The sequence below is a fragment of the Elaeis guineensis genome, chromosome 1 (genome assembly GCF_000442705.2).
Source record: "Elaeis guineensis isolate ETL-2024a chromosome 1, EG11, whole genome shotgun sequence".
Classification (NCBI taxonomy): domain Eukaryota; kingdom Viridiplantae; phylum Streptophyta; class Magnoliopsida; order Arecales; family Arecaceae; genus Elaeis; species Elaeis guineensis.
In genome coordinates, this window is record NC_025993.2 from 83,063,190 (window position 1) to 83,074,739 (window position 11,550).

Consider the following 11,550-nt stretch of genomic DNA (forward strand, 5'->3'; position numbering starts at 1 on the left):
AGAGCGATAGTTTCACATCATATGCGAATACCTTAAGAAGAAGTTCGTCGAGGTGCAGAGAGTCGACTTCGCATTGAATATGACGGACTCACTGACCAAGCCCCGTAGCCAGCAGAAGATCGAAGCTCACATTGAGAAGATGGATCTTAGGTATATAGCCAATTGACTTTAGGTCTAGTGGGAGTTTGTTAGATTTGTATCCTAGAAGCCAATTGTTGGCTGACACATTATATAATTCTAGAGCCTAAACTTTTACTTGTAATCTTTTTATCATCAATAAAGGGCTTTTTCATTCTAATCATGTTTATGTCCATAATTTATCTTAGAAATTAACAAAAAAGATTTTTATATATTCTTAAAGAGTTAAGAATTTGAGATATATATTAATTAATGATTAATTTCTAAATGCTTCCAATCAAAGGATCGTCACGGAGGACGGTGATCAATCCATTTAAGATCGGTGCACGGTTCATCTCTCTTGTGGGCAGATGAGTCTCGGATCTGTAGTGTAGAGACACTGGAGTAAAGGTATAGGTTATTGTTAGAGAACAACTTACACTGATAACCAACATGAGAACCACATGGATGTCTATTCATTTGTCAGTAGTCTTCTCGATGCTGCAGTGGTGTGAGTGGTCCTTTGACCTGCAGTGCCATTGGCTACTTGCAGCGAGGCTATTGGATTTGACTGCATGTTCTCTTGGTCCCTATCCATTCGGATTCTTGCTGTGTATGTTGGCTTCAATAGGTTCAAGTTCGCTATTTGGAGTAGGATGCATCTAGATAGAATCTATCGACCTTGGTAGAAAAAAAATCTCATACAATTTGTGAGACTGAGTTCAGAAAGTCTTTGACCAAAGCAAGTATGAATACTGAAAAAGAGTTTTCACAGAATTCATAAATGAACTCGAGTCGAGCCAATCTAACGTATGACTGATGATAGGGTCTGACGAGTTCTGTATGACCTCTGTCAAATCGAGACTCACGATAGAAGGACTAAATCATATGATAACTGTACCTAGGAGTTCGTACTTTCATTCTACTAAATTGTCACTCTATACTACTAGGTGTCACTGGTAGATTGTAAGACTCATCGGACGTCATCTTGATGATCGATGGCCCTCGAAGGATAGAATTAGAAATATTCCAATCCATCGAAAAGAGTTTCGATAATATTATGATGTAGATCATAATACTACCAGATAGAATGGAACCTATGGGGTCACATTTAAGGGATTTAATCTCAAATTTGCTAATTGGACTTATGAAGTTCCAATTGAGTTAGAGTTTATTGAAATCCTATTAGGTTTATGAGAACCATGCTAGCACATGGTTAAACTTAATTCTTCTCAGAATTTCGATTTGATTGAGTCCATAGCCTTGAACCTAACCTAAATCCATTTGGATTTAGTTGGGCATTTAATTTTGAGCCCAAGAGGATTTGATTTAGTCAATTAGTTGACATAATTATCCTAACATTATCTCTTCTTTATCTCCTAATTATCTTTAAGTGTGCATGTGGAATTGAAGGAAAGAGAGAGGTGCAATCTTCTCTTTTTGGCAAGACCAGGGGGTGCCAACCCTTTGGATTTGACAAGTGGGGCTTGCCCCTTCTTATGTGTGGCGTGGAGGAGACAAAGGTGGGGCCACACCCCTTTCTTATTTGGTTAGAAATCCTATTGTGGGGTGCCAAGAGTTGGCATCCCAATTACCTGACATGTATTCCTATGATGCCTCTTGTACATGCTTAAAGGGGCAGATTATATACCATTTATATCTAATTTTAATTGGTATAAATTAAATTAATAAGATAGAGGATTCTTATGAGATAAGGATCTAACTTTTTAAGATAATTGGATTCCTAATATGTGTCAAGATAGTATCTATATAAAGAGAGGTCTCTAGGGTTTCTAGTTAATAGAATTTTTAGTCAACAAAATTCCTCTCCCTTCTCCATGCCTCCTCTTCTCCCTCTCTTTCTTTCCACGCCCAAGAGTTGGATGTCCCCTTTTCCACATGCCAAGAGGTAATGCTTGGTGGCTTAAAAATTGAAGATTGAGAAGAAGAAGAAAAAGGCTGCTGATCAAAGAGTTGATCTTGCAGTCCAGATCAAGGCGTTGATTAAAGTGTTCAAGACTAAGATTTTTCTTGCGAAGAAGAATCTTCTATGAGAAAAAATCAGATCGAGATCGATCTCGATGGATACCCATAGAGGTCAGATGTGTGTGCGGCTCGAGCATCTATGAATCCGTAATCATCAGAAGTGGTGAATATCTATCCGCACTAAGGTAAAGAGATCTGATCTCATATTTATTTCTAAATTCTAGATTGTATATATGTATTTTCTCCTGAGCTTGGATAGGATTAGATTTGATCTCTTGTATGTATGGTTAAAGGATTTAATCCGTTTATTTTTACTGCAGTTTTTAAAGTTTTTGAAATCTACACATACTGTCTATCCAGTTTTCTAACACAACTAGTATTGAGCATGATCATATGAGAAATCACATGGATTTCTATTCAATCATCAGTGATTATTTCGATACTATAGTAGTATGACTGGTTCTTTAACCTGCGGTGTCATAGTTACTCATAGTAAGGCTAATGTAGTTTGATTATACATAAATATTAATTTGATTATGAATTTTTATAGTGGATATTGGCTTCAGTTGGTTGAGCTATGTGAGCAACGTGTGTTTCTATATGAGATCTATCGACCTTGATAGAAAGGAGTAGATCTATGAGATTTGAGAGGCTGAGTCCACAAGTCTATGGCCATAGCAATATGATTGATGAAAAAATTTTTTATTTGGAATCACTATTAGACTTGAGCTGATCGGATCTATCATATGACTGATAATGAGGTTTGACGATTTATCCATAACCTGCCATCTAGTTGAGACTCACGATAAAGAGATTGTATCATACATTAACTACATCTAGATGTTCTATTTCGGTTCTACTAGGTTATCACTACATATTGCTAGATGTCACTGGTGGATTGTGAGAGCTTAATAGGATCGTTTTGAGTCAATGATCCTCGTCGAGTTAGAGTGAAATTGTTTCAACCCACTAAAAGGGATTTCAGTGATACCTATGATAGAGATCATGGTATATCTCACTACTAGACAGAATTAAACCTATGGGATCACACATAAAGGGAGAAGATCTGGATTAATTATAATTGCGCTTATGAAGTACCAAATTATATGGATTTGGAGAAATCCTATTGAGTTCATGTTAACTTTGCTAGCACTTGGGTGAACCCAATTTCTCTTATGGTTGGTTTACTTATATAATAAATTTTTACTAATTCCTACCCTTGATTTAAACCTAATTAAATTTGATTCAATAAGATCCAATGATTGAATATTTAATTTATGACTTGGATTAAATTAAGAAAAAAAAATTTTATTTTATTTATTAAGAATTTTTGAAGAGAATTTATGAAATCATGTGAGCTGATTTGAGACTTTTAATTAGGTCCCATATGGTGGGATGCCTAGCATTGGGTGTGGACTTGGGTGAGATATGGATGGCATCCCATTTATTTGGTCCAAGTATATTATGGCTAGGACTTCAAATATGATTAGGAGGAGGGATCTTAATTTGATTAGGACACCCTTAAGTTGTCTATATAAATGATCCTAGTCTTTACTTCTCATATAAGCTCTCTTCCTCCCATCTTACCGCCACCTATTATTGGGCCCATGCCTCGTCTTCTCTTTCTCTCTCTAGCCTATGCCCTCTCTCTCTAGACATCCTTCCTAAGAGCCAAAGAGGGGTGGGCAACATCATAGGAATGGTGTCAATTGTTGGTGCCACTTGCTCTGGATTTGTTATTTTCCATCTTAAGTGTGTTGAGAGTTAGTTACAACCACTTCTTAGTTGTTGTTCTTTTTAGTTAGTTGAGAGATTAAGAAAGGTTCTTGATTTCTTCAAGAATTAAGAAAGAAAGATCCTTATTCAGGCTTGGTTCAAACCTATTCAGGCTTTTGGTTCAAACAAACAGGAGTCAAGAGGATCTATTCAGATCGATTTTGTGGATATCTGTAGAGGTAGAACACCTGTACTGCTGATTCAAAACCTGTTCAGGCCTTAAATCTAGGGATTGAATTGAATTCAACCCCAATTACAGATTAAAGCAAAACAAAAGTGATTCAAGCATGTGAATTGATTACAAGTTTTTATTTGTTATTTCTAAAATTAATTTATATTAATTTTAGTATATGAACTAGATCCATATGTGCTTTCATATGATGAATGTATATTTAGATTAAAAATATTTTAATCTAATTTTTTTGCTATATTTTAGATTTAGAAAAATTTTGAAATCCACATGTACTAGCACCTGTAGAAATCCAACACTTTCTTGATTTTTAAGAGCCACAAGAGGGTTCTATTTCGATCAAAGAAAAACAAAGAGAAGAGAGAGAAAGTGAAAGAAAAGAGAAGAGAGAGAAAAAGAGAAAAGAAAGAGAAGAGAGAGGAAAGAGAAGAGAGAGAAGAAAGATAAAAGAGAAGAGAGAAAAAAAGAGAGGAAAGAGAAGAGAGAGAGAGACATGGAGAGAAACAAAGGGAGATAGATTTAACCTCTCAAACCCATCAAACCCTAATCCAATCGCTTTTAGATCATCCTAAATCATATAGATCTAACTTATGAATTGAAACCAAACCCTGACCTAGATCGGGGCCAGACTGAGTGATTCTTTCTCTTTACACTAATTTTTCTCAGATAAAGGTTAATTAGGTTGTAATTTACTTATGCTAGAGCACCAGATTTAGGGATTGGACTATAAATTGAAAATTAAAAATTTTGTATATAAAAATTATTACAAAGTTTCTTTTATCTCTGAGTTTTTAGTATATATTTTGTATTTTAAAAATTAGATTTTATATTTAAAAATTATTAAAATATTTAGAAATTATAAAGCATTGAAAGTATATATATATTTATGCATGAAAAGTAATTCAAAATATTGGATCAAATATGATGTTATCTCAGCATGATTACCAATTTGAAAAGAGATGATTTCTTTGTTTTAATGTTGTATGATTTTTAAAAATAAGATTATTAATATTTATCCTCCCATAAATTTTTAATAAAAATATTCTCTTACTTCTAAAAATGAGATGTAAAAAATTTGATTTAATATTATTATAAAAATAAATATAATTATTTGGTTATGGTGCAATTATGATAAAAAAAACTCTTTAGTTAGATCATGATTTGGGTTTAGTCAACGGGACTGATTATTGGCCACATATCAGAATTTTTCTAAGCCTAGTCAGTTGGGACTGGTCATTGATAGAGTTAGTCCTTTTGGATCTAGCTATTCGAGATTGATCACTGGCATATATTGACATATCACGTGTTTCTTTTCAGAATTAATATCTTTGCCTTGTTGTGGGATTAATTGTGGCCACGTGAATTAGAGCTAGTTTTCTTCTTGACCTGGCCAGTGAGGCTGATCACTGGTACACATCGATGGATTGAATGTTTTGTATTTAGAGATTAGTTTCTTTTGGACTTTGTCACGAGGATGATCATGGGCATAGTCATCGAGGACTAGGAGAGAATTTTGTATGTTGCTGCAATGCATAACATATATTTTAAAAATTAAAATTATGTGAGTATATGTATCTATTATTATCAGTTGTTATATTTGAAAAAAATTATCGTGCTTAATCCCTCAGAAATATTGTTAATTTATTGAGCTTGTAAAGCTTATTTTTTTTTTTTTCAAATCTAAAAGATCCTATGAGGCTTGGGATGGATCAATGAGGACCATAGGGTTTTAGGTATTATTTGCTCAACTGCCTTATCTTTGTTGGATTTTTATTCTATTTCTTATTAGCCTTAGAGAATTTATCTTCTATTGAATAAAAATGAGTGAATTTGCTTTTATTACTATCTAAGTTGGATTGATATGTGCATAAAAAAAGACCTTGTATATTTTTTTTGGATCTTGTTCTAAGAAGTGTGTGACCATCACAAGCTTGATCCGAATATTGGGTTTGAGATGTGACAATCTATGACCGTCCCTTGCCCCCTACTTTTGAGATCCTCCTTAGTCATGTCTATATAGAGGAGGAAGTATGGATCCATCAATTCAAATCCTTCGGGATCCCCCTTAGCCATGTTTTTGTAGAAGAGTAAGCATGGATCTATAAATTCAAATCTACCATAGCTTGGTTTCTTACTTAGATCTCCATCAATAATTTAAATCTTATGATTTCAAATCTTCTCAAAATACTCGTCTTCATGATGGATGGATCAGCTTTAGGCCACATGAAATAACTATATCTCAAATATGTTTACTCAAATATTTTATCCAAAGCCAATTTTGTATCTATCCAATCTACCAGAGAACAAGCACGGCTGCATTCCGCTGCCGCTATATGGTTTCTTCTATTTTTTGATTTTTCGGTACACGCTGCTATTTCGTTCCCATACGTCAGGAACCTACGAAACACCCCCCGGATTACACCACCAAAAAAACAGACACCCTCTGATTTGATGCGGATCCTTCCATCCTCACCGTCCGAAAGACAGAGGCATGGTCAATCAATCAATCAATCAATCAGAACCATGTGCGGTGCCGCTCCTCATCCTGCTTCCCCAAGTTGCCTCCCGCCCAGGCCGGGTTGACCTCCTCTGGAGCACCTCCAATTGGGCCTCCCAGTCTCCGAACCCTTCTCGCCCCCGCGCCCTCACCCTATTGCCGCTGGAGACGGCGGTGCTGGCGATTCGGAGGGAGAGATCGTAGTCGCGTCGGAGGGCGCGGTCGGAGAGGACCTCGTAGGCTTCCCGCGCCCGCATGAACTGCTGAGCGAAGAAGGGCTTCTCGCTGGTGGAGCGGCAGGCGTCCGGGTGCCACCGCCGCGCCTGCTGCCGGTACGCCGCCTTTATCTCCGCCGGTCCCGCCGTCTCCGCCACCGCCAGCAGCTCGTACATCGTCCCCGCCTGTGGAGACTGCGGCCGCTCCACCGTCGACACCGCCGACACCCTTAGAGGAGTCCTTCGATAAGTAGAGAACAAAGAGGGTTTGGATTGCGGAGAAAAAGAAGTAAAAAGGGGCTCTCTGAGAGAAGTAAAAGAAGAAGAGAGAGAAAGCATTGGCTTTGTATCTGCAGATAGAGAGAGAAGATTTAGATCGACTTAGCAATAGAAGATTTAGATCGACTTAGCAATAGAAAGTAAAGGAGGCACGTACGGCTTCGAATTCTAAAAGATGATGCGTTCGCTTGTATTGATGAAGGGGAGGGGAGAGGAGAGGAGGGATACATAGACCAAAAAAATTTCGAAGAGTGGGGACGATACGCAGACAGTTGCGAATGCTTTGGGGAGGACAGCCCACGGGTCTACTTTGCTTGTTTTTATTTGGAAACAATTGATACTGTGCTTGTTTGTTACGGGAGACAGCATGTGGAGCCCGCAGTTTAGATATATGGCAGCGTTTCGTTTTGATTCGAGGATAATGCATCCTACCGCCCGAAAGGATAAAAAGAAATAAAAAGGGTAATTTGAGTAAATGGATGGATGGCTGAAATCTTGTAAAAAATACAGAATCTTTCTAGAATTCTCTGACCCGGCTGATAGGTGGACCTTACCTTTTCTGGTGTAGAAGCTAGGGGGGGCTGGTTTTCATGCAGTTTGTCTTGCTTTTCTAGACGTTTGAAATTTTTGCTGTTGGAAAATTGAATAAGATTATCATTTGTATACGCGGAGTCAGGAGTGGCATCTACGTCTGGTTGAAACGGTCGTCACTGACGTTCTCAAGCACGACCCTGACATCAATCGGTTTTGATGTTCGGCTCATGGGTTAATCTGTAAGCTAAATTAAGCATCAATATACGTACTTCATCATGGATCTAAAATTTTGAATAAAAATTTTATATTTAAAAAATATCATAAATTTAGGATCTTGAACCAAAATTTTTCGTATTAAAAGAGAAGGAATTCAAATTTCATAAGCTGGGCTACATAATCTAACATTCGATCGGGTAATCAAATAACATTAAGATTTAATAGTATAAACATTAGGTGCGCATAAAGAAACAAATCTCTCTATTAATGTTCACCATGATTACCTTAGTATGGCAAATTGCTAAATGCAAGTTATGATGGTTATATACTATTTATGCAGTATATTTCCTTCCATATACCACAACACTTGCAACTCAACACACTAGGTCTATAATATAGATATATTCATTATGGTCTACAGTAATGTCTCGTAGAGACTTTCTTGTTATAATTAACTCAAGATATAAGTTATGTGTACACCATTATGAGAAATAGAAAATTCATTGATGTATATCAGAAACACATTATTGGGTTCAGAGTATCAAAATTATCATTAAAATATTATTAATAAATACAACCAAGACCCATTTTATGTACATGTTCTTTAAATGTCTTTGGTTGTAAACCTTTTATCAATATTTCTACTATCATGAGATCAGTTCTAATATATTTAATAGACACTCTTTATTTTTAAACCTTCTTCTTAATGGTAAAATATTTTAATTCCATATGTTTGGCATCTTTTGAGTATTTGTCATTCTTTAAGAAGAATATTACCGCAGAATTATCATAATAAATTTTCAGCGGCTTGGTAATGGTGTCGACAACCCCAAGTCCTATAGTCATAATGCTTGGATTATAGCTTCAAAACATGCCACAAACTTTGCTTCCATAGTGGATGAAGCAATGACAGACTGTTTGGTACTTTTCCATGATATTGTTCCTTTAGCCAACATAAATAGATAACCAAATATGGATTTTCTGCTGTCAACGCATCCAGCAAAATTTGAATCCGAGAATCCAATCATTTCTAAATGATCGCATCTCTTATACATGAGCATGTAATTTTTTGTGCGCCTCCAAACTTTTTTTGCAACTTTCCTATGATCTATTCTAGGATTACTCTGATACCTGCCTAACATTCCAACTGCAAAGCTAATATCTGATCTTGTGCAAGTTTGCATATACATAGACTGCCCACAATTGAAGTATAATTAGGAATTGATTCCATTACTTTACATTCTACAACATGCTTTGGACATTGCATGAGATTGAATTTGTCCCTTTTCTATATTGGAACAATTCCTACTGAACATTTGTCCATATTAAATTTTTCTAAAATTCTTTCAATATATCCTTTCTGAGACAATCCTAAAACACCTTGTGATTTGCCATGGAATATTTCAATTTCTATCACATAGGATGCCTCTCCCATATCTTTCATTTCAAAATTCTTTGAGAGAAAATTTTTCATCTCACAAAATATCTCTAAATCATTAGCAGCAAGTAAAATATCATCAACATATAGAACTAAGAATATAAACTTGCTCCTACTGATCTTTTGGTATATACACCAATCAACGGTATTTTCCTTAAATCCAAAAGATGTTATGGTATCATTGAACTTGATGTACCATTGCTGAGAAGCTTATTTAAGTCCATATATTAACTTTTTTAAGTTGCACACCATTTGACCTTTTCCTTCTATTGAGAAACCTTTAGGTTGATCCATACTGTTGGGATTTCATAGTTTCATGCATGCAAAAAAATTTTCAAACAAGTATGCAGTGAAAATTAAAATTTTAAATTAAATCAAATTTAATCTAAGCATGCATAAGATCAAATCTTAAAATTATAAAATAAGATCTATATATGTGAGATAGGATTCAGATACAGAAATCAAATAGAGAAGAATAAATAGAAAAGATCTAATCTTCATACCTTAGCATGGATCGATCTACATCGTGAATCGATGATCGTGGATATTTTTCGAAGGTTCCTTAAAATCGTACAAGCATTCGATCTCTACGGGTATGTTGGGAATAGTGTCCCAAAGCCAATCGTCAGCCTGTTGACGGTTGTGCTCTTTGTTGTATTAGTACATAAATTATAAATAAATAAAAATTATTTTGATATTTTTCATCATAAATTATCATCTTCTAATGAACTCCTTTGTTGTGGTGAAGTCCTTAGGACTATTTAGACTCGACAAAGGAGGATTTGTCGTTTAGTCCTTAAATCTGTTCGCGACCAAATGATACGTTGTTACCAAGGACAACAATGTTTATCGAGCATAGGTCGTTGTGTGCCATATAGGTTGGTTGTCCTCTTAACCAAGGAGTGTGGAGACACTGGTATGGCATACAGGTGAGATGTAAGGGTACATCTGCACTGAACGTGACCGACTCCGGAGCTATCTCTGCTGTCAAGATTTGCTCTGATGGGATATGGGTATAAATGTCCCTCCGACTTGAGACCGCCACGGTGACTTGCAAGCAACTCACTACACTTAGGCACTGGACTACCTGAATTTCTAATTCAGTGACGGAAGGCTGCTGGGTGTAGTCAAGTACTTGACTTATTGGTGCGTGTGTCAAGATGGGATTGACCACTCTAGTTCAGGAGCTGTATACAGTCGTGTTTCAATTTAGTAAAACCTTAGCCAGGGTAGTCCTAGTGAGGAGTCACAGGACTGTTTGAGTTGAATACGACTCGGATGATCTAATCAGGGTTGATAGTTTAACCCTGAGTCATCCTAAACACAGGGGTCAAAAGTGATGAATTATACAGTAACCATATTCACGTAGGTTCTGAGTGTTGCGATTGTGACTATTCGATCTATCCGGACGTCGGGTACCATTACTAGATGGTCACTTCGATTAGTACAGAAATTGGTTCCTGTGCTACCGGCTTAGGTTCAAACCTGTGGGGTCACACACATTAGAGGTTCCTATCTGATCTGATGGCTGATGAAGAGTCCTAATATTCGTGGACTATGAGTCCTACGTGTCCGAGACTCTGTGATCGAGAATCAGGATTCTTTGATCATAAGTCCCACACATTTTGGGTACCGGGGTCAAGAGTCCCACTGGTTTGGGACTCTACGATCAAGGTTTCATATTAATGGACTTTGATATCCGATTGCCTATCGGATTTGGACTCAATATTTATGAGAGATTTTAATTAGTGATTTGATCGCTAATTAACTCAATTTGATTGAGTAATTATTTTTGGATCAAGTCCAATTGAATTGAATTCAGTTGGGTTTGACCTGATTAGGTTAAGAGTTGACCTAATCGTCGAGATGGTTTGGTCCCTAATTTGATCAGGGTTGGACTTAGTCAATTCTTGATTTGATTTGGATTTTATTGAGCCTAATTAAGCCTAATTAAGTTGGATTTAAATTAGTCTAATTGGGGCTAACTTTTTGGTTCAATTAGGTTGGTTTAAATAATGAAACCACCTTGACCCAAACTTCCTGCGCCACCTCACAATCTCCACGCCCATTTGAATTCACGAGAAGAAACTTCTCGTGAATTTTTTCTCATGCAAAGCCCTTCTCATGCCCACTCTTGTGTGCTAATATTTGGATAAAGATGATTAGTTAGCCATTCAAATTCAAAGCGTGTTTGAATTTGAATGGATAACTTATCTCTTGCACCTACATGACATTATCCACTTTAGCGCCCCACATTTCACACGAGAAAAAGTTTCTCATGAAACCTTTCCACGCACAAAGA

General features: G+C 36.5%; 1 protein-coding gene across 1 annotated transcript; it reads right to left on the minus strand.

Moving 5' to 3' along the window:
• Nucleotides 1-6,304: 6,304 nt before the first annotated feature.
• On the minus strand, nt 6,305-7,371 carry LOC105032272 (chaperone protein dnaJ 20, chloroplastic). The gene is made up of 2 exons (XM_010906673.3): nt 7,218-7,371; nt 6,305-7,131 (listed from the first exon to the last, which is right to left on the minus strand). The coding sequence occupies exons 1-2, from the start codon at nt 7,288-7,290 to the stop codon at nt 6,581-6,583; spliced, it is 624 nt and encodes a 207-aa protein (XP_010904975.1). The 5' UTR covers nt 7,291-7,371; the 3' UTR covers nt 6,305-6,580.
• Between the last annotated feature and the right edge of the window lie 4,179 nt (nt 7,372-11,550).

Bases quoted from the DNA above. Each gene is read 5' to 3' on its own strand.
- LOC105032272 (XM_010906673.3), bottom strand. From the start codon at position 7,290: ATGTATCCCTCCTCTCCTCTCCCCTCCCCTTCATCAATACAAGCGAAC. The intron at 7,132-7,217 runs GTACGTGCCTCC...CTCTATCTGCAG, and splicing joins ATCTTTTAGAATTCGAAGCC to ATACAAAGCCAATGCTTTCT.